Below are 22,599 nucleotides of genomic sequence, written 5' to 3'. Positions count from 1 at the left end.
TCACCTGTTTGGGGGCTGTGACCCCAGACTCTCACCTTGGGAAACGTCATGGCGAGGGAGGAGGCTCGGGCAGGTCCGACCACGGCGGCGAGCGCTCTCTGGGCCCGGAGGGTGGCCGCGGAGGCGAGTTCGAGGAGCCGGGCTGGAGGCTGACCCCGGGCTGCGGCGGGCGCGCTTCCGGCCGGCGGGGGGACAGGGCGGCCGCCGCGCCCCCGGCGCTCTCAAGTTTCCTGTTGGCAGCGCCGCCCGGGCGCCTCAGGTAGCGGCGGGCAGGCCTGGTTGGTGGGTGGCTGGCAGGCGGACCTGCGCTGCTGCGGCGGCCCGGCCCGCGCCCTTCTGCTGCCCGCTCGTCGCCTCTCCGCTCTGCGCCCAGGTAGGGCACCGACTCGGGCGGCGGGCGGCTGGCGGGCTTCTTCCGCGAGGAGGCGGCTCTCCTCTTCCCGGTGGGCCAGCCAGGGGGCTCGGGGGCGCGGGGGTGCGGGCGCTCTGGCGCCGCGGCGCTGCGCCCACACAACACTGGGTCTCCGCCCCCGCCGCGGGCTGCACCGCCAGCGCCCGCTCAGCCGGCCGGGGGCGCGGCCTGGCCCCGGCCCGGCCGGGACTGGCTGCGGTGCGGGGCAGCCCCTCCGCGGCGCTTGCGGTGCGCCCTGCTCTGCGTGGCCAACTGCTCTCCAGCCCCGCGGGCCGCCCCCTTCGGGCCCACGGCTGGGCCCTGGCTCCGGCCCCGGAGCCGGATGAGTGCGCGCGATGCTGCGCTGCTGACCTTGGACCGGCGCCCCGCGGCCCCTGCTGCCCAGGACCGGAGCCCGAGCCCCCGGAGGTCGGAACCTTGGCTCTGGGTTTCCCAGGCCACCCTGGCGGCGGCGCCAACCCCGGACTCAGCCCTGCCCGGGCCCTTCCCTGTGCTCCTGCCGCTGTCTCTGCGGTGGCCTGGGCTCCAGACACCTCAGGTGAGCCAACCTCATCTCGGTTCCCTGGGGGCCTACGTTGGATTCAAGAGATTTATAGAAATTAAGGGACCGGGGACATGCTGCCCCTTAAGGTCCGGTACAAGTTTCTAGGTGTTTGACGACCAGCCAGATGCCCACTGCTGGGGTGGGCTTTCACCTAAAGGCGGGGGGGATGGACAGAATGACAGGGTGTGGGTTCATTTGAGGCCTTCATCCTTACCTCTTTGGCTGCCTCCCAGCATGGGAGGTGTACTGGCCTATGAAAGTCTGCTTTCTGCCCTTGAACTTCCTGGTAGCTGCTTTGCCAGCAGAGTTCCTAATGGCTCCTCTCGCCTGGCAGAGGCCTCTGGGGGAAGTTTCGAGAGACCCTGGAGTAGGAGAGGCTTGCTAACTACAGTGTCATTTCCCCCAAGCTGTTAGGTCCTTGCATGTGTCTGGAAGCTTGGGGGTGACATATTAGCAAAGGAGCCAGGTGAAAGCTGGAAGAAAGGAATTTTAGCATGGTCCTGAGGCCATGAGGTGGTGACCAACAATTGGCCAGCTTCAGGGAAAAGCTGATGGTGGCTGAAGCCCTCATGGGAGAAATTCCTCCCCTGGCTGTGAAGCTTCTTGGCTGAATGGTAGTTGAGCTACTGAGTCAGAAAGACAGAGCTTCTATTAGCTCTCACCTCTCCAAGTGTTGGCAGTAGGTTTGGAGTCATAAGCCTGGGCTGGCTACTACTCTGGGTGAAACTCTGAGGGGCTGGCTTGCTGTGAAGATGATGGAATTGGGCTGCCCTGTCTAAGAATCATGGAGTTTGCATGAATGGGTTCCTGGGAGCCTCTTGGATCTCTTGGTCCCAGCCTCAGCACACCCTTAGTCCTTCTGAGATCTGAGATGATGGTTGAGTAGCTTTCAGCTAGGTCAAAAAGTTCTTTGAGAGGTGAGGCCTCTTTTTCCAGTCCTGACACTAGGTAAATAAATAGCTCTTCAAATGGCCTCAAAGTCAAACCCAGACCATGAAAATATCACGAGTAGATAAAGTATAGATAAAATATAACCTTGGGATGAAGCAGGAAGATATCTTTTCTCCCCTAAAGCTTGTTGGCCTTTTTGGTTCTTCTCACAAATATATTAATCCCTTAGATCTTCTGCATGCTGACTGCATATGGAGGAGAGGAGACCTTGTCTTTGGGCTTTGATATATAAGGGGCCTGGGGCGTAGAAAGATGGGCTCATGGCCGGAACGCTGGCCATGCAAAGTCAGCAAGAAGTATCAATCATGGAGGTGAAGGCTGTTTCTCCTGATCTGGTTTCACATTTAAACATGGTTTCCTGGGACGCCTGGGTGGCTCAGTTGGTTAAGCAGCTGCCTTCGGCTCAGGTCATGATCCCAGCGTCATGGGATCGAGTCCCACATCGGGCTCCTTGCTCCGCAGGGAGCCTGCTTCTCCCTCTGCCTCTGCCTACCACTCTGTCTGCCTGTGCTCGCTCGCTCTCTCTCTAACAAATAAATAAATTAAAAAAAAAAAAAAAAAAAAAACATGGTTTCCTTTTCTTTGCTCCCAAATAGGAGCTTGAGAGAGTGCCTGGCACATAATAGTGCTCCATAAGTAATATTGAATAAAAGGATTCAGTGCATAGATGAAACTTCACTTTTGGTTTCTTATACCCGAAACCATGATGACGATGACGTTGATAAATGATACTTATAAAACATATACTATGTGCCAGGTACTATTCTAAGCCTATTCTAGCATATTTACACGTGCTAACTAACTTAATTGCCATGGCAACCTATAAGGTTGATACTGTTATTATCCCCATTTTATAGGGAATAAAACCGAGCCAGAGAAACTGAGTAACTTGCTCAAGGTCATGACACTAAGCCGTAAAACAGGACTCAAACCTAGGTAGTCTGGCTTGAGCCTATATACTTAACCATATACTGTACTGACTCTTGAGATTGCCATAGATAGATTAATCACTTAACTCGTTCACTCATTCATTCATTCAATGATTATTTATTGATACCTACTGTTTTCTAGGCAGCAGGGAGATATAATAGTGAATGAGGTGGTCAAGGTCTGCCATGAAGCTGTTATTTAGCTGTTAAGTCCCTTTGTCCCACTGCCACGAGAGTCATGCACACCTCAGAAAGATGAGAAGGAAAAATGAACCCTTAGAGGCAAGCCCAAAGCATCCTTTCAGAGGAAGGGAGAGTACTGTCTTCCTCGGTGGGACACAATTCGATTCCAGCCTTTCCTGTCCTAGTGTTTGTAAGGGGTACGTAAGCAGTAAAAGTGAATGCAGTCTGGTCTCCTGGGCAGGAGATATAGGCCCTGGGCCTGGTTATCACAGCTTGCCTTAATTTTTGTTCAAAAAGGAAATAAGGCTTTGAGCTTGGGACCCGTGCTCCTTAGTCCAAGGAGACTTCTAGGCCACGAGGAGCAGTGACATGTTGGGCTCAAGATGGACTTGTGAGGTCATGAGCGAAGTTTGCCCTCCCAAGGCAGAGTCACAGTTGGCTCCTACACTGACACAGTTCTGGAAGCTCTTCTATCTCTTTGGCTCTAGCAGGACCCTTGGCCATTGTCCCAACCTCTATTATCTTGACTGAGCTTCTGCCCATCTCTGTCCGGACCTGATGGTGTGGATCTCACATCCATACCTGAGTGTCAGGAAGGCAGCTTTCTCTATGCTGGAAAATGAAGGCTCAGGTGGAAAGCATTTTCCAAAGCCTGTGCCACAGATATTAATAGGTCTTTTTTCCTATGGTGGCAGTAGTGAGAGGGTCAAGTAAGTATGCTGGGCTCAACAAAGTCAAACAGCTTTCTTTACTAAAGGACTCTCTGATATTTAGAATCTGCTAGTAGAAATTGTGCATGAATCCCCATAAGGGATTATGGTATGCAGTGTTTTCCAAGCTTTCTGACCTTATATGTTCTACACACCCCACTTTGGAAAGTGCTTGTTTAGACTGAGGCTGTCCCCAGTCTGGTTACAGGTGCAGAATAGAATTCCCTGAATTGGATCCAGGTAGATTCTCAGATGCATGGGCTAGGATGCTTCCACTGCAGACCCCTACTGTGCCTTCCCGTCCCTAAAACATTTCAGCAGAAGGACTCACTTGCCCTTCTTCCCTTCTGGCAGAACTGTACCAAGGACTTGGACGTTTTCCCCATATGATTTAAGTTCGTTTAATTATCTAATGAGTAAATATTACCCTCCCTCTAGGTTGCTTGTAGCTTGCTGATCGCACTGTTTGTGAAACAGCTGTGAGGACAGGTGGGTTGTAATCTCTGGGTAGCTAAAGCCCAGCGGCAGCCCGAGGATCATGTGTCAACCCTGTAATCCCACTCTGCACACACAGGAATCATTATGTGGGCTCAGGAAGGCGCAATCTCACGATTGGACACGAGGAGGTGACTCAGGTCCAAGTCAGGGCTAGCACTAGCCTCCTGGTAAACAACTGACCCATCCTTTCTGGGCTCTTGTCCCCAGGATTTCAACAGCATCACAGAAATAGCCGTTTTGCTCACGGTTACTTCTCAGACCCACACCATTTGTCTAAGTCACGGTACCGTTCTAAGCCTTGCTTTCAGAGGACTGCTTCTGTGGCTTGCTTGAGGCCACGCCACCGTCCCCAGGGAGAACAGCAGCCGCAGTGGCCAGGGGGTCGAGGGCAGCCAGTGCCCAGGAGGCTCCTCAGAGCTGGAGGCCCACGTGGGAGTCAAGAGTGGCAGTAAGAGGAGGAGGACGGGGTGGGGGACGTCAGGTGGGTCAGGAGGGATGGCCTTCCATTCTGATGCGTGTGTGTGCATGCGTGCATGTGTGTGCGAGTGCGCGCGTGCGCTGCTGCACTCATGCTCTGGTAGAGCCTGTCAGGCTGCCCAGTCACCTGGGAGGTCAGGTCCTTTCAGGGAAGAAAGGAAGCAGAGGGACAAGGCATGCCAGCCTTTCATCCTAAGCCTGCTCCTGTACCCAGGAGTCTCCTCTCCTGGAGTCCCTGTCCTTTCCTGGGAACCAGGGAGCAGGTCAGAGTCCTCGGCTCTTTTAGAGGAGCAGAGGAAGGAGGAACTCTGGTGGCAACTGGGCTCAGAGCCTCCCTGTCGGTCCTGGGGTGCCTCCTGGGAGGTGGCCTGGGGGGGCCTTCTGAGGGAAGGCGGGGCAGGTTGTGGCCTAGGCCATCCCCTGGGTAAAATGAACGGTTGCCAGGCCAAGCCTGCGGCGGGGTTCGAATGGAAGCAGCCGAGGGGACGGTACGGCCCGTTCCTGCTGGGCTGTCAGGGGTCTGGTCCGCAGAGGGAAGCTGTGGCTTATCTTCTGTGCGCGGTCAGGAAGGCCAAATGCTGGGTCGGGCGGCAGCGGCTTTAGCTTCTGACTCCGGAGAGGGCCATGAACGGGGGGCCAGGACGCTGCACGCAGCACGCAGCCGCTGCGGAGAGTTGGCATCACCTGGGCCCTTTAGGACCTTTGGAAATTTTCCACTTACATTTCGTATTCACGGAAGAATTTCCAGCCCGGACGTTTCCTGCTCTTGCTCAAGGCTGCGCACAGATATGCAAAGCAGAGACCTCCCACCCCAGCCGCGGCAGGCAGGACAGGCTAGCTGCTGTCACACTGACTCAGCTCAGCCTCCCGGGTGCACACGGCCCATGGCCCAAGCGTGTTGCCCGTGTGGCATCCTTGGGGCCAGCCATGGAGACTCCAGCAGCAGGCTCAGGTCTGTGTCGTGGGTGCTGACAGTGGGAGTGCGGCAAGAGCAAGAGACGGCTTCTTTTGTCAGGAGGGGATTTAAGGAGTCCTGTGCTTCCTTTCTGGAGGGGTTATAGTGCCATGAAATGCTGTTTGTTGACACTGGTGGCATTCTATAGCTTTCTAACCTTGCGCCACTTCTCCAAGCCCATCAGAGGGTGTCATTTGTAACAACGAGATAAGCTATACCCTAGCTGATTGACTTTACAGTTAAGCCTGCCAAGCCGGTGGCTTCAGCTGACAAACAGTTGACAAACGGTTGAAAACCAGGCTTGAAGAAGCAGCTGGAGCTGAGCCTCTGCTTAGCATCAATAGAGCTGGCTTTCCTGGGCATGCCTCCCCTGCCAGGTGTCTCTGGGTCTGCGAAGAGAGACGAACCATGGAGGGAGGGGTCGGCAGGTGGGAGCTGTCTGCCCAGGATGTCCAGAAGACAGGGTTATAACTGGCTTCTGAGGCCCACTGACTTAGCCCGGCACCCCAGCTGGGTTCCTGGGTCCATACTATGGTACGGAATGAAGTCTCCCCCACTTATTTAAGGCACTGGTAGTAATTCTGCAGGAGATGGTTATGGGTTCAGTGACAAAAGGGATCTAGATGGGGAAGTGTCCTCGGGCCTTTGATGTGTCTTGGGAATCCAGGGTGAGGAACTATGGGATGGAGCATCTCCCTGATAATTGACCACAAGACCTGTTTCACTAGCAACAAGTATCGACTTTTCACGGGACCCACTTTGGAAAAGGGTGATTTAAACTATGTAAAGAAAAAGGAAGATCTTATGTAGAAAGATGCCTCCAGGAAAGTATGTTTAGTTGACTTCAGCAAGGTAAAAATGCTTCGTGGAAAGACATGGCAGGATCTGGCAGAAGAGTCCTCAGACACGAAGGACCCCCCCCCCCCACCGCCCACCAACCCCATGCCCATTTCTGAGGAGGCCTGGTGGGCTGTGGCTGGTTCGTGCCTGGGTGTGTTTGTGAATTTTTTTTTTTTAAGGTTTTATTTATTTATTTGATAGAGATCACAAGTAGGCAGAGAGGCAGGCAGAGACAGGAGGAAGCAGGCTTCCCGCTGAGCAGAGAGCCCAACACGGGACTCGATCCGTGCCTGGGTGTGTTTGTAGGGGTAAGGGCTAAGGGGTAGGAAGGTGGTGGTGGGCAGGTTCTGTCCAGGGCAAGAGCTAACACAGAGATGGGTCTCAGTGGTATAATTCTCGTAGCTGGCCTGTCTCTGATGTGGGTTAAGTGGGAGAAGACCTTAATTACCAAAACCTGGGATGTAGAAGTTCACAATTTTTTTCCTATTTTCCTTCCTCTTTAAGAAACTCTTTAGTCTATTTTCTATCTTCTTTGTGTTTGTTAAAATGACATTATAACAGCGTTAGGGGCACTTGGGTGGCTCAGTCGGTTAAGCCTCTGACTCTTGATTTTGCCTCGGGTCAAGATCTCAGGGTCTTGGGACGCCTGGGTGGCTCAGTTGGTTAAGCGGCTGCCTTCGGCTCAGGTCATGATTCCAGCGTCCTGGGATCGAGTCCCACATCCGGCTCCCTGCTCAGTGGGGAGCCTGCTTCTCCCTCTGTTTCTGCCTGCCACTCTGTCTGCCTGTGCACGCTCGCTCTCTCTCTCTCTCTCTAACCAATAAATAAATAAAATCTTTAAAAAAAAAAAAAAAAGATCTCAGGGTCCTGAGATGGAGCCCCCTCATCAGGCTCCCTGCTCAGCAGGGGTTCTGCCTCTTCCCCCCCGCCCCTCCCCCTCTCGTGCACACACTCTCTCTCTCTCTCTAAAATAAATAAGTAAATCTTTTAAGAAATGGCATTATAACAACATTAGTGATAAAAATCAGATATTGCCTCACACACAGGCAATCCTGCCATCTGGTCATTTGCGTGTCTCTCCTGCAGCCCTTTATCCTTAAGGGGATGCGTTTTCGTATCACTCTACTCAAAGCATGGGTGCAGTTTTATGTATTAATTTTTTCCTGTACTGTCATTTCACAGCATTTTTTATGTGATTGCACTTTCCTCATAATTGTAATTTTAGTTGCTTAACTTTTTTTTTCTCAAGTGAACATGCTCTCATTTGGACATTTTAAAGCTACATACAAATAGTGCAGGTCAACGTCTTTGCACTTTTCCTTCCTGCAGATTCTTTTCTTAGAAGCCATTTCTGGAAGTGGGTTTACTCTATCAAATGGCGTAGATGCTTGATGGCCCTCGCTGCCCCTTGCCAGGGGCCTGTTTGATGTCTACTTCGGAGATGCCCCATGAGGTTTTGGAATTCTTTTTTTTTTTAAGATTTTATTTATTTATTTGACAGACAGAGATCACAAGTAGGGAGAGAGGCAGGCAGAGAGAGAAAGGAGGAAGCAGGCTCCCCACTGAGCAGAGAGCCTGATACGGGGCTGGATCCCAGAACCCTGGGATCATGACCTGAGCTGAAGGCAGAAGCTTTAACCCACTGAGCCACCTAGGCGCCCCAGGTTTTGGAATTCTGTAGTTGACCCGCAGCCTTAGGGTTGGGGGGACAGGGGTCCAGCTTTGTTCTCATCTACCAGTTTCTCCTGACTCTAGTTCTTTGTCTTCCTCTCCATTTCTCTCCCGTCACCTTCCTCTCCAAGCCCCGTTCTGATGGTTTCCAGCTTCCCCTTCTGTCTGCTATCAGGATGTGGACATCTTCACAGTTAGCTCTGGTCCCCTTCCTCCCATACAGGTCAGGCCTTTGCTGTTTTGCTTTCTGCCCCCACAGACCAGCACAGTTGTGTGCCAACTTCCTTCCTCCTCAGTAGTGCCCTCCCACTGAACCTGCTGGAGGGGAGAGAGGCCCAGGAAAGGCATGGCCCTGTGGGTGGAGGGAAGGAGGAAATTGGCTTCACAATCAAGGGGACCACAGATGTACTTTGACAGGTGTTGCTAGCCTGCTTTCTTCTTCCTGTCTGTGTCATGACACAGTGGCCACAGAAGACCAGAGCAGCAAGCCTCCCAGAGCTTTGGAAACCCCTCTGGTACCTAGAAATTACAGCACTTAGAACTGAGAGGGCCTTGGAGACTGCTTAGTCTTTATCTCACAGTGGAGAAAACTATGAGGCCCAGAGAGTGACTGTCCTAAAGTTGCTCAGTGAGCCCCTGCTCCCCTGTAATTTGCTTCCCCTCCTGGCCACACAGCATCTGGGTCCTGCCTTACCCTCAGCTTCCTCTCTCACTAACTAAACCACCTCTCTCTTTAAACCGTCCTCAAAGAAACTGTGGTAATAGGTAGACAGAACACTCCTTGTCCAGAGCTGCTCCTAATGAAGGGGGCTTCTTGACGGGATGCAGTATTCACCCATTCCATAAATGTGATGCTGGGGACAGTGAGGAGACCTCCCTGATGCCCATGCGGACACAAGGAGAAGCTCCAGGGTGCAGTGGTTAAGAAGACAGACTTGGGAACCTGGTGTCTGGGTTCAAATCCCTGAGCAGAGGCTCAGAGAGGAAAGGGGGCGGGGCGTGGCAAAGGCTGAGAACAGCACAAGTCTGCCTGCTTAATAAAAGTGTGACCCTGGCACATCAGCTCTCAGTGCCTTCACTTTCTCATCTGTAAAATGTGAATAACAGGATTAAACGAATGAATACATAGAAAGGGTTTGGCAGCGCGAACCTAATAGTCCTGTGTACAGGTCGAAAGAAAGGAACCACCCAGGTAATTTAGGCCACCTACTGATAGTAAGGAAGTAGTAGGACGAGAGGCAGATAAGGCAAGCTTCTTTGAGGAAGTGAGTTTTCAGCTGGGCTGTGAAAGGTAAAGAGTATTCCTGACTCTAGACCTTTCTTTTATTTGCTGTGTCTTGTTCAAAGTTCCACAAAGTCTGGGAGATGGTAGAACCATGGCAGTAGACCGCTTCTTTTCAAAAAAAGGCCTTGTTGCATGTGAGGAAGAATGAAGCTATGGATTCCCCTAAGCACGGTGGTCATCTAGTAGGACCTTAGGCTAGTCATTAGACCTTTGGGCTTTAGTCCTCCCCTCTGTGCAGGAGGGAGTGAGGTTTGGTCATTGCTGTTCCCAGACGGCCTCTGGATAGTCTGCAGGAGGGGAACCTAAACTCTCCTCTCCCTTCCCCGTCACGGAAACAAAGCCGGGAAAGGTGGGACTGCCCCGGTGCTGTGGGTTCCTTGAGTTCTGGAAAAAAGAAGCGCACATAGACAATTCATTCTTGGACTTCTGAATTTGCTTTCTCATGAAATGTGAGTGGTGCTACCCTCTTCACATCCAATGACTTATGAAGCTAGTTTTTTTTTTTTTTAAGATTTATGTATTTATTTGATAGAGACAGAGAGTGGGTGGAGGGGCAGAGGGACAGGGAGAGAGAATCTTAAGCAGACTCTTTGCTAAGCGTAGAGCCCAATGCGGAGCTCAGTCTCATGACCCTGAGATCAGGACCTGAGCCAAAACCAAGGCTCAGAAGTTTAACGGGATGTGCTACTGAGGTGCCCTATGGAGCTAGTTGTTAAAATTGGCCTGTTGAGTTTGTTCTGGGGAATTCCTGAGCAAGACAACTGACCCCAAGGGCCAGGCCCTTATTTTAGTACCTTCTCCTCCCCCACCCCGCTGACTCAGGCCATCCAGGAATTCAGGAAGGTTAACGTTTGTTTCTTTTTCTGCTAGCCGAGATGCCACGCCAGTTTCCCAAGCTGAACATCTCTGAGGTGGATGAGCAGGTCCGGCTCCTGGCGGAGAAGGTGTTTGCTAAAGTGCTCCGGGAAGAGGACAGCAAAGATGCCCTGTCCCTTTTCACTGTCCCTGAGGACTGCCCCATCGGGCAGAAGGAGGCCAAGGAGAGGGAGCTGCAGAAGGAACTCGCAGAGCAGAAGTCTGTGGAGACGGCGAAAAGGTCTGTCCCCACGGCCCAGCACCCGTGTGCACAGTTGTGCAGGCCCCGGCAGGCTGTGGGTGTGTGTCCTGAGATGAGCTGGCCTATCCCTGGGAGCTGAGTTTGTTTCTTAACCAAGACCACTCAATTTACCACTCATTTCTTGAAGAAAGTTTCAGTGCCTGGGTTGAGTTAGAAAACCTCCATTTTCTCTGCTGCTGTTTGAATAACAAATCATGTGCCTAAACACACATCATTTGCAAATGATATTTCCACGTTCTTACTGGAAATTTGAGGATTTCTTGGGAAACACTGATTTTACTTCTTTTCATCACTTGACAAGTGCTTGGTGTTATTAAATGAGTCCATTCGCTGTTTGCCAAGTGCTGTACTGGGCACTGGGGGTCACTAAAGAACAAAATAGTTACAGTCCCTGTCCCGTAGAGCTTACAGTTAGTTGGTCTAGACCGTAATTAAGTAAGGGGACAAATTAGATAAGATATGGCAAGTTCTGATAAGGGCTGTATCAGTGAGGGTCTAACCAGAAAAAAACAGAAGCCATGGAAGTACTGGAAATAGGATTTCAATGCAGGGGATGGGTACGGAGGTGGTAGAGAACCAAGAAGACAAGCAGAGGACAGAGAGGCAGGCCAGAGACCAGAGACAGTAGGAGGCAGCTACCAGCCTAGGCTGGAGGGATGATAGGAAGAGGTGGTGTTGCTGGTGCCCAGGGCCCCGGGGTGGAGAAGTTGGAACTGTGGTGGCCTTTTCATGGAAAATGACCTAAGGAGGAGAGGCCACAGCTGCGCAGATGCCTCGAAGACAGGAGATGCTTCCAAGGCAGAGATGGAAGCAGGAGATACCTGGCTTTAATCCTTCTGGCACCTTCCAGTTTCTCCCAGTGGTTACCATCAGCCAGACCAAGCCAGAAGCCAGCTGCACAGGGGAAGATGAGGAGTGGATCTGAGGACAAACAGGCCTAGTGTGGGTGCTATGAAGTGGATGAATAAGGAGTTTAAGGACAGAGAGAGAGAGAGAGAGAGAGAGAGAGAGAGAGAGAGAAGGAGGGAGGAATCTAGGGCTGGAGGGAGTGTCAGGACTCAGGTCAGACTGGCCATGGGCTCCCTGAGAAGAAGTTTGGATCTTAGTTCAAGGGCGATGTGAAGTCCTCATCCTTTCAGTTTATCTCACCCAGCAGAGTGAGATTAAAGAAGAAAAGAGCTCCGAGAAAGTGTCTGGTGGGGCTTTAGCTGGGTGCCTGCCCAGCCAGCACACGGCAGACTTCAGAGCTAACGAACATAGTGGATCTTGAGCCCTACTAGGGACCTCATCAGCAATCAGGTCCTTCCTAAGATACCTCCTTATTTTTAAAGGCAAGCCCCTTGCTTTCTTGGTAGTTGAGAATTTCAGTCTTACCTTAATGTGTTGGGAAAGAAGTAAAAAGTTGAGTACTGGTATAAAGGCAAGAACAGAGCTTCACAATGCAAAAGAAGTGCTTTCCTTCCTCTGAGGGGCTCTGAGCCCCCAAAGTGAAGGGGTAGAGTGTGCCATCTGTCAGCTGTGAGTGCCAGCCGGTGCTGGGTGACGGGGAGTGGCTGTCGGCCCAGCAGTGTGCTCATCCCAGGAGGGTCAAGAAGAGTAGGACTGTGGAGACCTCCTCCCCACTGCACTGGCTTCACAGAGGGCTGGCTCTAGGAACTGAATGGTGTGCAGGGCCCTCTGTGTTTTATGAATCGTGCATTTTAGACCCTTAATAATGAGAAGAGAAGAAGTCTTGGCATTTTTTGTTATTAGGAATAGTGGGTTTCTGAGGCCGCTTTCCATTACAGGGTGACATCTGCAAAATGAGGTTGTTCTCTTCTTTTTTTTTTTTTTTAAGATTTTATTTATTTGACAGAGATCACAAGTAGGCAGAGAGGCAAGCAGAGAGAGAGAGGAGGAAGCAGGCTCCCTGCCGAGCAGAGAGCCCGATGTGGGACTCGATCCCAGGACCCTGAGATCATGCTGAGCTGAAGGCAGAGGCTTAACCCACTGAGCCACCCAGGTGCCCAAGGTTGTTCTCTTCGTATCGATGCCCAGCCTAAGAGCAAAATGGAAACCTTCTTACTCCAGGTATCCATGGTGCTACGAGGTTTCCAGAAATTCTTCTGTAGGCTCCTCTCCAGATATCATGTTCTGTCCCTCCTTACTAGGATCGGTGGTCTCAGTTTGCATCTCTCTGGAAGCTCCTTGAGATTGGCCTCTAGCTCCCACTGTATCCCCAGGATCCAGCCCGGGACTTAGCCATGGTGGCGAGCAGTGGAGGGTGGCAGAGAAAAGATGTCCTGTTCCTTCACTGCTGCTGCAGATACTACATCAGAGCAGCTACAGTTCTCTGGACCGCTGTGTTCTGCCACTCACTAGAATTTTCTGTGACCTTGGAAAATTAGGAAAACTGTGCTCCAGTCCCTTCCTCTCCTATATATTGGGAATGGTAACAGTAGCTGTTTTTGTGGGGCGTTGTGAGGAATGAGGGGACTGACATGGGAGGGACTTAGGACAGTGCCTGGGTCACAGGAAGCCCCATGTCACTGTTCACGGCTTGCTCGACTCTCTGCCGAGGAGACAATGGCAGCAGATGCTCGGTGCTGGGCTGCTCAGTGGGTTTGCCGCCTTTTACCCCCACATCAAGCTGATTAGCTGGATATTCTTACTGACTTCCATTATATAGATTAGGAAACTAGGGCTCAGAGAGGTGAAGTTAACCTGCATGAGGATGCGTAGCAAGGAAGTGACAGAGCAGGGACTAGAACACATGTCTTTGGAATCTAGAACCCCAACTTTGATCACAAGGCTCTTCCATCCCCGGCCAGGGGTGAGGTCTTTGTTTCCACCTATAGATGCTGGAATGACACTGGGTACCCCTCGCCAGGGTATAATTGCTGGCTTTTGAATGAAAGGAGGGGAAGCTGGGCCAAAGCTCCTCACTGCCCCCTGGCTTTTCTCCCAAAGGTTGGACTGGTCCCTGCACTTACCGGTGGGAGATCCCAGTGGTGTCCAGAGTTGTACGTCCCTAATTCACCTTTCAGCTTGGCTGCTCATTACAGGCACCGTTATGCAAATACTCATATGCGAGCAGTCGCTGGAGGAACTCTCTCCCCAGCTTCCTCTTTCTTTCTGGTGCCTCCCTGACATTCTGGAATATAAATGGTCATATGGAGCCATCCTGCAAGGAGCCCACAGGCCCGGAGCCAGCAGCACATCTCCAGATACCCGGAGTCTGCGGCTCCGTGTTTCACACTGCGGCATGAGAAAGGGCATCCACTTTGGAAGAAGCCCTTCCTCATCCTGGCTCCTCCGACAAGCCTGAATATTTCTGGCACTTGAGAAGGCCTTTCTTTACAACCATTGCCTTTTTCTCTCTTATTTAAAAAAGAAAAGAAAAGAAAAGAGAAGAAAAGAAAAGGACTATTGTAGGTCTCATGTAAGGGCACAAACTAAAACCAGGACGTAAACCAGCTTCTTGTAAAAGAAGAAAAACTGGACGGTGAGTAGGAAAGATGAGTAGCTGTGGCCTGGAGGCTGGCTGTCCAGGATGGCAGCAGTTCTAAGAGCGGAGCTGGGTTCAGGCATCTCCCTTCTAGGAGGGGGCCGACTCCAGGAGCCAGTGCTCTGGGCTGCTCAGAGAAGCTCTCCTTTTGCCAGCTAGACCAGATGAGGAGAGCAACAGAGACAGCATGCCACAGGGCCCTGCCCCCTTAGGAAGATGACATTGGGACTGTTGGGAGTCCCAGGTCCCTGTTGGGTCTTGGGGGCAGGTCAAGGTGAGATGGTGGGGCGGACAATCTATGGAATCAAAGTTGGGGGACAGAGAAAAGCAGACAGGAGAAGCGAGAGGTACCCAGAAGCTATCCCTTTGTCCACACAGAATCCTATCATCTTCCCTAGTCAGAGCTCACATACGCTGCGCAAGTACAAAGTTGCAACTTAGGGCAACATTGATGGCCACACGAAGAATATGCAGCCAAAATGTACATTACTGCTCCCTAGCTCTCCTGTTTCTTCCTTTTATGCAGCTTTATTGAGATATAATTCCCATACCATACAATCTACCCATTTAACGTGTACAATTCACGTATTTTATCATATTTGTAGACTTAGGCAACCATCCCCTCAATCAACCGTAGATCATTTTTATCAGCGCCCAGAGGAACCCTGTCGTTTTCAGCCGTGATCGCCCCAATACTCCCATCCCATCTTCTATTTGTTCTTTACAGAGAGTTCTAATAACCTTGGTTGTCTTGTTTCTTATCCTGTGACAGATTTAAGGGGGGAGATTAGAAGTGGGGAGAGGGATCTCCATGGGCCCCTAGGGGCGCAGAAGGGGTGTGTGGCGATTGTGAGCTCAGGCATGGCAGTCAGGTCTGGGAGTTCAGATGACGGCCCTTCTCTGACTACGGAGTGGCCTCAGGCGAGGCTCTTAACTGCTGGGCCCCAGTTTCCTGATCTGCACAATGAGGATAATAAAGCACCTACTCTGCAAGAATTAAGTGAGCTAATACGCATGACTACTTAGGACAGTGCTTGGAACATCATCAGCGTTCTGGGTTTGGTTTTGTCATCGTTATTACCTGACAGTCAACAGTGAAGGAGGAAGTCATGAAAAGCGACAAAAGAATTCAAAGCATAGCAGTCTTGGGACAAAATGCCTCTAAGCTCATGACTGGGTAACACAACGATGACTATGAGTCATCGAGAGAATTTTAAATTGTGTTTAGCATGCTCTGATTAAAATATAGGAATTATGAATTTCATTAAAAAAAAAGCCACACCATAACTGGCTTTTTTTTTTTTTAAATTGAGTTTAGGGGGACTAGATTTTGTCTGAAAAATAATAGCTTTCTAGAACAGCTACTTTCCCAAGTCAAATAGATAAACCAGTATTTGTAGGAATTGAGCATAGTACAGCGACGGTGTTATTAAATCATTCTGTTTAATGAAATTTCTAAAATCAGGGGTAGGTAACTTTTTAAATTCAGGGCCATTAACAAAGGAACTTCATTTATTTTTTTAAAAAGATTTTTAAAAATGTATTTATTTGAGAGAGAGAGAATCTTAAGCAGGCTCCATGCCCAACATGGATCCCAGCATGGGGCTCCATCTCAGGATCATGAGATCAAGACCCGAGCTGAAATCAAGAGTCCAGTGCTCAAATGACAGAACCACCCAGGTGCCCCATCATTTAAAACAGTTTGATTCATTTGTTTTTGACGTTAGGAATAGAGAGTATTAGGCATATTTTAAAAGATAGTGAAGATTGTACTTCATTTTGACCTCTGAGGTCTTTTGGGAGGAAGGGCAGCTGGGAAGGACTGGGGAGAGGGAAGAAGGGAGCAGGCAGGCAATGGAGACCCACATTTGGTCAGGAGGGAGCCAAGGGAGACAGTGACAGGTGAGGGCAGGTTATCAGAGGGAAGTGAAGGGAGAGACGGTCTTTATGCCTGACAGGCTGTAAGTGTGCAAACCAAAGCTACGCCACCTGGGCAGGCCACTGGCCACTTGGTGTGTGCAAAGAGTAAGATCTGTCCATGGGGCCCAAGGGCCTGGCATCCCTTCTCACAGCGCCCGCCCCTCCTGGGCATGCACCCTAGTCAACTGTATCTGCTTTCTCCTTTCTGGATAGACTATGACCTCAGGTCCCAATCATTGCTCCCCCTTTTAGACCATGGGTCCCCACTTCCCCAGGAATCAGTGCAGTGATGGTGGAAGCAATGGGGGACAGTGGGGTATGCCTGTCCACCTAATGGCATTCAGATTTACACTGTTAATGAATCTCCATGCTGTTTGGGACTATTGCCCCAAACCTTTCAAAGGGTAATTCTCATCTGGAGGGGTAGAGGCTGCCAGAATGATCTGAGTGCGTGTGTGTGTGTGTGTGTGTGTGTGTGTTGGGGGGGGTGGTTCAAACAAGCCTTCCCATTCTAAGTGTTCCCCTCTCCCTTTTGGAATGAGGTAGGGAGACTTCTCTGTCTCTGCTGCTTCACTGCTCTCACCCCTAGTCTGACCAGGTGTCTCCTCTGGGATCCCCAAATCTCCAGAGCATCTCACACACCAACCATGTTGTGTGATGATAGCCTGTTGAGTGGTCTGGCCATCTATGCCATCATCAGCCAGCCCCTGGAGTCTGGGGTAGAGTTTCTCTCTGTCTACCCCTGGGGCCTGGCACTTGGTACTTTATTGAGTAAAGTGAGGTCTGCCTGTGGCCCCCTGACTCACTGTACACAATTGAGAGCCTTCGGGGAAAGGTTTGTTCTGCTGACTGGCCCTGCCCGGAAGCCCTCTGGACAGACCACACAGGGCAGCGTGCTTCAGAGGGTCCCTGGAAAGATGCTGGCTGTTCTCTAGAAGATCGAGGAGGGCCTTGAGGTCTTAACCTGGGTTTAGCATATGAACCAAATGTTGTTATAGAAAGGTTTTGGGCTGCCCCGGAGCTGAGGAGGGCTGGAGAGTGGGGCAGAGTAAGGGATGGGAACACAGTGAATGGCAGGGGCAGCCAAGGGCCATAGAGCTGGGATAGGAAAGGTACCAGATAGGTGCTGAGAGGTACTGTAGTAGCAGCCCATGTGACCAGTTCACGTCCTTGTGTTGAGGGCCTGTTTGGGCAAGAAGGTCTCTGTGGCCCAGGAGGATCATCCATTTCCAAGAGGACAAAGCTGCTCCTGGCCCTTTGGGCCCTCAGGCCTGGCCTGGAGCTGGTATCCTCACAGTCCCACACCCTGCCAGCTCTTTGGCAGGACTGAGTCTCTGCCAGGTGGATATGTGGGTGGGGGAAGGAGGGGGCCTGCCAGCTGTGACAGGGAGAGCTGGCTCACTCTGGTGCCCCAAGGGCTAGCACGAGGTACAACAGGTGGGACTGTGGACAGACAGATCTTGGCCCATCATAAGGAAGTGCTTTCTAACAGTGACAACAGATCATGTTTTGTTCACCTTGTTTGCATGCTTAGCACTGGCCTGGCGCAGAGTAAGTGCTTGGTGAATATTTTTTGAATAAGTGATTGATGGCTGATGTCTTGTTCAGAAATGTAATGAGCTGTTTGTCAGTGGAGGTGTTTAAGCAGAGGCTGCCTTAGTGAGGGGACTGGGATGTGTAGTTTAAAATCCTTTTCAGCCAAGACCATAGTTCTCTACTTCAGATAAAGCTTATGCCTCCTTTTTAAATTATTGTTATGCATGTGGGGCTTCAGATGGTCTTGAGAGGGAGAGAAAGACAGGTGTGTGGACACACACACACACACACACATTCAGTCACACAGTTGCTGCTCTCCACCTTCGTTGGCTGAGCCTTGGTTGGCTGGAATGGATGTTACATATGGGCCTATGGTAGACAGAATTTCTGAAATGCCCCTGCCATAGATGGTCTTCTCTAATCTCCAGACCCTCTGAACGTGATTAGACTATAGAATATGGCACAGCAGCCTTACAGCTGCACAGAGCTGGTTTCTGCCAACCCCGTGCATGAGCATGGAAGTGGCTTCTTTCCTTGAGTCTCCAGATAAGAACTCAGTGAAGCCAGAATCTTGACTTTGGCCTTTCGATACCCCAAGCACGGAGCCCAGCCAAACCCACCCAGACTTCTCACCTACAGAACTGTGAGCCAATTAAGGCTTGTGGCAATTTGTCATGCAACAATAGAAAATAAATACAGGGTCCTCTCCTTGGTCTCCATTTAGCTTTTCCAGTTTGCTGAGATACAAGCTTTGTGCTTGTCTCTGGTTACTCTAAGCCCTTGCCCCATCCATTGACAAACCTGTCCCTTGTGCCTATACAATCGGAGCGCTCAGCCCAGGGATGTTCGTTCACATGTGACAATTTGGCGCCACTTGAAGACCAAGCGGAGCCATAATGATGTCTTCAAGAAGAGTTCTTTGGGCAGCTAGAGGGTAATGGCTTCCTCACTGCGGCAGAAAAATATGGATATTCCTAGGACAAGCCTGGTGGGCTCCTGGCTTAGGCAGCCTTCCAACTTCCTGAACGCAGCAGGCTTTATTACTTTTCTTACCTGTTACTCACCTCAGACGTCATCTTGCTTCTGCTTGGTGAGACCAGCCCTCGGGCGGTGTTGGCTGAGGCATGGGGGTGGGGGGTGGGGGAATGTTGGCAAAGAGATAAAAACCATGAGCTGGCAGGCATGTGAGTGACACAAACGCCAGAGTCTCATGGGATCCAGCTGAACTGGTCAGAATGTTAGAGGGGGCCCAGAGTAATAGCTCTTCCCGTAGGTGTGAACGTCCAGAAGATGCCAAAGTGAGAACTTTATTGCTCAAGGTGAATCTTGAGGAAACCACTGAGGAATGATTGACTGGCAAGAGTGGACATCTTCCTTGGGGCAGGATGCTTAGCTCAGCTCTGTGGAACGGATGGATGGCAGGCTGGAGAGAGCCTGAGCTGGAGGCTCCTGGAGTTCAGGCAGAGTTTCTGGAATGACTCAGTGCCTCTGTTGTGCAGGGCCATGGGCTGGGCAAAGTACAACTCCGGAAAAGGGGCTGCCTCTACTTTCCAGGTATAAACAGCCTGGCCCCAAACAAGGGATGACAACAGGTGGGCATATAAGGACCAGGGAGCCCTGGCAAGTGGTAGGTGTGTAGACAGAGGAGGTCAATGTGGTTCCTGAAAAATTGGCAGTGGGCCTGTGAGGAGAACTGGCCAAGTGTCAGGAGGAAGATAACTGCTTCCAGGTGACTCATAAGGCCTCTTTGGAGGTCAGGAGTTTCCCCACCCCTTCTAGGTATCATGGTGTCTGGAGAAGAGAGGGGTTCTACGGGCTCTGATGGGTCATTGGGTCCTTTGCTGGTGGCTATGGGCCCAGGTTCTCCTGCTGGGCCCTCAGCTCGTTCCTGGCATTGGATACTCCTGGGTGGCAGTGTTGGGGGACCGGGGTCATTAAAGACAGAGAAAAAGACAGGGAGAGGGGAGTGCTCATGGCTTCGCCTCATTGCTTCACTTTTAACTCCCTTCCTGGGGATCCTAGGACTTGGTGTGATGTCTTTAGTTAATGAGGAAGGTGAGTTTCAAGAATCACTGCAAATAAGCATAAGCTTGTGGCTTTGCAAATGACCTGTGCCCACTTCCCCAAGAGTTGGTGAAGTCATCTTTTTGTGCTAAGATGACAGGTCCAAAGGGCCCTGAACTTGATGCTGACCACTCTCTTTCCCATAATAGAGATACAGGTCTGTGCCTGCCCGGCAGTGGGAGTGGCCAGGATGGCTCGTGTCAGGCTTGAGGAAGCAGCAGCAGGGGTGACGGGATGGAGCAAGGTCCCCGGGAGGCTGAGGGCTAGCTGCCACCTTGCCGTGTGACCTTGAGCAAGCTCTCTTCTATTTCTGGGCCCCTGACTCCTTCATGAAAAAAAGAGGTGGGACTAGTGGGTGGTCATGCTCTCTCCTGGTTCCAGTTTCAAACTTTGTGAACTACAGGTGGGTGTTGCCTGTGACCCTATTCACTGTCCTTCCTGAGGCTGTTCATGTGCTGGGACTTAGAGTTTGGGTAACTTGACCTGGTCGTTTGGTGTGAGACCCTGGCAGTATGGTCTGTCCTCTGTCTCCCAAGACAGTTGCTTTCTCCAGGGTTCTGTGTGCTGTCCAAACAGGCCAGGGCCATTCTTAGTGATCCCAGGGAGGGGTGTCTGGAGGGCTGTTCTGTATCTCAGGCGGAGATGTTGTGAGAAGAAGGCATAATTAGCAACTTCTTCATGGTAGGGCCAGCACCAATGACAAATCAGGGGAAATTCTCCTGCCATGTACATAACAAAGACTATCACTTGCCCCAATTCCTGGCTGATGTTTCCCACTTTTCCTTGTCCTTGGCTTTTAGAAAGAAAAGTTTCAAGATGATTCGGTCCCAGTCCCTGTCTCTGCAAATGCCGACGCAGCAAGATTGGAAGGGCCCCCCGACAGCCAGTCCGGTCATGTCTCCCACGACCCCTGTGTTCCCTGGCGCCACTTCCCAGCCCACGCCGGCGCCCTATGCCATGCCCGAGTTCCAGCGGGTCACCATCAGTGGAGATTACTGTGCCGGGGTAAGGCATCTCCCACTCCCCACTCTCTCCCTGCGCATGAAGGCCAGTGTGCCTGTGCAGAGGCCAGGGTCCTTGGGCCACCAGGGACATCCCTGCGCTGAAGCCTGGTCCGTCTGTGGGGGCCTGGGAGGTGGTGGGCAGGAGGCACAGGAGTCTGAAGACAAGGAGGGTCTTACTGGAGGTTGTGAGGTGCAGGTGTGGCTAGGGCACTGCTCATCCCTGTGAGGGGGGCCGAGGGCTGCGGGCTGGCATGCTGTGCCTGTGGCCTGCAGGTTCCTTGTGTTCTGTGGGTCCAGAAGGCTGCTCTCTGTCTCTGCAAGCCACGGGGAAGATGCCAGCTCGGACCCTTGAGTGTTTCCAAATGTTGGTGGACTCCATGTCCAGGCGTTGACTTGTTCGCGTGGAATTAGTCATTGCCGGTTCAGCTCCTCCATGAGATTCGGCTCAGTATCCTTAAATACAGGCTAGACCCTTCCAACCAGGAAGAGGGGGTCCTGATGAGAAAGTGAACACATAACCAAGTCGGTTAGCTCAGTCACTGAAAATGTGCTAATTTTCCTGGTTGGATGATGCATTTTTATTGCTTCCTTCTTGAAGAGAAGTATCACTCAGGGCAGTTGTAAGTTTGGTTCTCTCTTCCTGGCCCTCAACCTGCTACCCGAACCTCCCCCTCCCCCCTCCTTCTTCTCCTTCTTCTTCTTCCTCTTCCCCTCCTCCCCCTCCCCATCCCCCTCCTCCTCCTCCTTCTCCTCCTCCTTCTTCCTCTTCTTCAGAGAGGGCGCACACACATGCAAGGTGGGGAGAGGGGCAAGAGGGAGAGGGAGAGAGAGTTCCAAGCAGACTCCCTGCTGAGCATGGAGCCCATCGTGATGCGGGGCTCCATCTCACATCCCTGAGATCATGACCTGAGCTGAAGTCAAGAGTTGGACATTTAACTGACCATGCCACTCAGGTGCCCCTGAAATATTTTATCGTTTGAGGCTACCCTTGGTTTTGGTTTTCTTATGTGTATCTACAATTAATTGGGCATGTATAATTTGTTTATCTTTACATGAATGGTAGTTTACTACACATCATACTGAGTCTAGCTTTTTTCACTTAACAGTACATCTGGAGATAATGCCATATCAATAGATCAAGAACATCCTTGTTCTTGTTCTTTCTTTCTTTTTCTTTTTCTTTTTTTTTTTTTTAACAAGTGCCTAATATTCCACTCTGTGGGTGTACCACCCTTGAAGTTCCTATGGATGGGAATTTTGTTGGATTGGACACAATGCAGGCCTTCTCTGAAGTCACAGCCTCCTGACCAGGAGTCCTTGGTGTCGACCTGGCCTCTGACATGTGGGCAGGATGGGAGAAGGGGGAAATAGAGGCAGACTGGCAGCCCGCTGAATGGGATAATGTTGGCCTGGTGCAGTAGCTAGCTTCTTTCCATCGGTCCCCTGGCACGGAGCCCCTGAAATGGGCAGTTGGTCTCCAGAGAGCTATGAGCCATGAGAGGTAGGCTGACCTTGCAGGTCACCTTGACTCCCAGTGGGCCTGCTCCCAGGCATGGGGCCCATGGTATCTATGAGCTGGCTGGTGGCTGCTGGTCCACTGGGATCCTGAGCACCCTTTCTGATACCTTTAGCCATGGTCTGAGCCCCTTTTCCTGCTGAGCCAGTTGGCTCTGCCAAGTGTTTGGCTTTGTCATCGGCAGGGACATATTTTTTTCTAAGATGTGTGTGTCTATTCACCTATTCCTGCTGCTCTCAGAAGCCATCTACTGAATGTCTAAAATGGAATTAACGCACCCTCATGGAGACACTTGGAAACAGGAAAGGAAAAGCTACTTTCTTTTTTTTTTTCCTTAAAGATTTAATTTATTTATTTATTTGATAGAGAGAGAGATCACAAGTAGGCAGAGAGGCAGGCGGTGAAGAGGGGGACAGGAAACAGGCTCTCTGCTCAGCAGGGAGCCTGATGCGGGGCTTGATCCCAGGATCCTAAGATCATGACCTGAGCCGAAGGTAGAG

At 51.3% G+C, this 22,599-nt stretch overlaps 1 protein-coding gene across 2 annotated transcripts in view; it reads left to right on the top strand.

Moving 5' to 3' along the window:
* Positions 1 to 245: 245 nt before the first annotated feature.
* AMPD3 (adenosine monophosphate deaminase 3) overlaps positions 246 to 22,599 on the top strand; it is a 46,021-nt gene continuing 23,667 nt past the window's right edge. The window contains exons 1-3 of one of the 2 annotated variants that reach the window (XM_080817806.1): positions 246 to 373; positions 10,326 to 10,551; positions 20,380 to 20,584. In XM_080817806.1, coding sequence (XP_080673932.1) covers positions 10,331 to 10,551; positions 20,380 to 20,584 — 426 coding nt within the window. In that variant the 5' untranslated portion in view covers positions 246 to 373; positions 10,326 to 10,330. Of the gene's footprint in view, positions 374 to 5,556; positions 5,657 to 10,325; positions 10,552 to 20,379; positions 20,585 to 22,599 lie in introns of those variants that run through there. The other variant, XM_080817805.1, reaches the window with a different exon arrangement.

Source organism: Martes martes (assembly GCF_963455335.1).
Source record: "Martes martes genome assembly, chromosome: 10".
Lineage (NCBI taxonomy): Eukaryota > Metazoa > Chordata > Mammalia > Carnivora > Mustelidae > Martes > Martes martes.
The sequence above is the reverse complement of the archived record's forward strand: the minus strand, read 5'-3'. Positions and strand labels throughout refer to the sequence as shown.